At 41.2% G+C, this 3,087-nt stretch overlaps 1 protein-coding gene across 1 annotated transcript in view; it reads left to right on the top strand.

Moving 5' to 3' along the window:
- Positions 1-53: 53 nt before the first annotated feature.
- The window catches only part of LOC101348581 (putative PRAME family member 26), an 11,648-nt gene continuing 8,614 nt past the window's right edge, over positions 54-3,087 (top strand). Inside the window, exon 1 of the mRNA XM_012559959.1 lies at positions 54-413. Coding sequence (XP_012415413.1) covers positions 54-413 — 360 coding nt within the window. The remainder of the gene's footprint in view (positions 414-3,087) is intronic.

Raw genomic sequence — 3,087 nt, forward strand, 5'->3', positions numbered from 1 at the left:
CCTTTACCACCTTCATCATGGTCACCACCCACATTGCTGTCACCACCTGCAACATGGTCAGAAGCCACTCCACTGTCACCACCCATATCACCTTTACCACCCACACTGTCACAACCACCCACAAGCCCACCACTGACTCCACTGCCACCACCTACACCTCCACCATCACCCATGGCACCACTACTATCTGTCCTGCCACAAACACCCACAGCATCGTCATCACTCACACTGCTGTCACCACTTGCTCCACAGCCACCACCCACATCACGGTCCCCACCTGCACTGCCTTTACCACCTGCATCATGGTCACCACCCACAGTGTCGCCTCCACCACACCTCTACCACCACCTGAGCCACAGACATCAGCCGCACCACCACCACAACCCATACCACTGCTACTAACAGTGCCGCTGGTACCACCCGGATCATGGTCACCACCACACCTCCACCACCACTCGCATCATGGTCATCCCCTGCATGGCCACCACCACTCGGAAACAGAAGGGAAATTCCTCGACGTAATAAAGGGCATCTCTACAAAACCAACAGGCAATATCATTCTCAATGGAGAGAGGCTGAAAGCATTCCTTCAGAGAATTGAAAAAAGACAAGGATGCCCTTTATCACCACTCATATCTACCACTGGGTTAGAAGTCCTAGCTAGAGTAATAAGGCAAGAAAATAAAGTGCATCCAAATTGGGATGCAAGAGATAAAATATACCTATTTGCAGATGATATGATCTTACACACAGAAAACCCCAAAGAATCCATAAGAAAGCCACCGGAACTAACAGAAGATTTCAGCAAAGTAGCAGGTTACAAGATTAACATACAAAAATCAGTTAGATTCCTCTATATCAACAAAGGGAACTTCAAAGAGGAATTCAGTAAATCAATGCCATTTACAATAGACCCCAATAATATAAAATACATAGGAAAAAATCTAACCAGGGACACAAAACCTATACAAAGAAAACTACAAAACACTACTGCATGAAACCTAAAGAGACCTACCTAAGTGGAAACACATACCATGCTCAGGGATAGGAAGACTCAACATTGTGAAAATGTCAATACTCCCCAAAGTGATCTACAGATACAATGCAATCCTGATACAAATTCCAATACCATTCTTTAAAAACATGGACAACTAAATCACTACGTTTATACACAAAGGGAGGAGGCCCCGTATAAGCAAAGCATCAATAAAGAAGAAGAAAAAAGTGGGAGGCCTCACACTACCTGATCTTGGAACCTATTATACAGGCACTGTAATCAAAAGAGCCTGGTAGTTGTACAACCACACAGACATAGATGCATGGAACAGAACCGAGAACCCAGAAGTAAATCCATCCATGAGCAGCTGATATTTGACAAAGGGCCAAAGTCTACTGAATGGAGAATAGAGGTCTTGTTAACAAATAGTGCTGGTATAACTGGATGTCCATATTTAAAAAAAATGAAACAGGACCCATACCTCACAACATATACAAAAACTCAAAATAGATCAAAGACATAAATATAAAACCTAAACTATAAACATCATGGAAGAAAAATAGGGACAATGCTAGGGGCATTAATACATGACATAAAGATAACATACATCATAACTAATAGTGCACAGATAAGAGAAGATAAACTAGATAACCAGAAGCAACTAAAAACTAAACTTAGACTCATCAAAAAACGTCACCAAAAGGGAAAAAAGAGAACCTACAGACTGGAAAAAAGCTTTTGGCTATGGCATTTCCGACAATGGTCTAATTTCTAAAATCTATAGAATATTTCAACACCTCAATAACAAAAAGACAACTAATTGAAAAGATCATCAAAGGATATGAACCGAGACTTCACCAAAGAAGGCATTCAGGCAGCTAACAGACACATAGGGAAACACTCGTAATCATAAGCCAGTAGAGAAATGCAAAAAAAAAAAAACGGCACCGAGATACCATCTGACCCACATATTACTGTCACTAATAAAAACAACCAGAAAAAAAACAAATTTTTGACAGATATATATATCAAGGAGATTGGAACTGTTATGCACTGTTGGTGGGAATGTAAAATGGTGCAACCACAGTGGAAAATGTTATGGTGCCTCCTTAAAAAGCTAGACACAGAAATACTATACAATCCAGCAATTCCACTCCTAGCAATATATTCTAGAAAAATGAGAACCATCACATAAGTATTCATATGCACAGACACGTTCATTGCAGTGCTATTCAGTAGCAAATAGGTGGAATAGCAAAAAGATGGAAACAACCTAAGTCCCCATCAACGGATGAATGGATAAACAAATTATGATACATACACACAATGGAATACTACACAATGATAAAGAACAATGATGAGTCTGTGAAATATTTTTACATGGATGAATCTGGAGGGCATTATGCTGAGTGAAATGTCTCAATCACAAAAGGATGAATACTGTATGGGACCATTATTATAAAAACCCAAGAAAAGGTTTACGCCCAGAAAAAAAAATGATCTTGGATGGCTACAAGTGAGGGGAGAAACGGGGAGAAGAGAAATCACTAACTAGATAGTAGACAACTGTTAACTTTGGTGAAGGGAGAGGCAACTCACAATATAGGGGCATCCAGCACAACTTGTCCAAGGCGGAATCATACAAGCTCCCTAGACACATCCAAACACCTTGAGGGACCAAGTCCTTGGGGCTGAGAGTTAGGGGCCGTGGTCCCAGCTGACATCCAGGACAAATGGAATAACATACTTCATAAAGAAAATATTCTACACCCTACTTTGTGAGCAGAATCTGGGGTCTTAAAAGCTTATGAGTGGCCACGTAAGATGCATCTATTGGTGCCATCAGGGCATGAGCAAGGAGAATGAAGAAAACCAAAGACACAAGGAAAATATTAGTCCAAAGGACTAATGGACCACGTGAACCACAGCTTCCACCAACCTAAGCCCAGAAGAACTAGATGGTGCCTGTCTACCACCACCAACCACTCTGGATCACAACAGAGGGTCCCAGACAAAGCAGGGGAAAAATGTAGAAAATAATCCAAATTCAGGAAAAAAAGACTAGACTTACTGCTATGACAGAGAGTGGA

This window comes from Trichechus manatus, unplaced genomic scaffold, assembly GCF_000243295.1.
Source record: "Trichechus manatus latirostris isolate Lorelei unplaced genomic scaffold, TriManLat1.0 scaffold00467, whole genome shotgun sequence".
In the NCBI taxonomy this organism is placed as follows: Eukaryota; Metazoa; Chordata; class Mammalia; order Sirenia; family Trichechidae; genus Trichechus; species Trichechus manatus.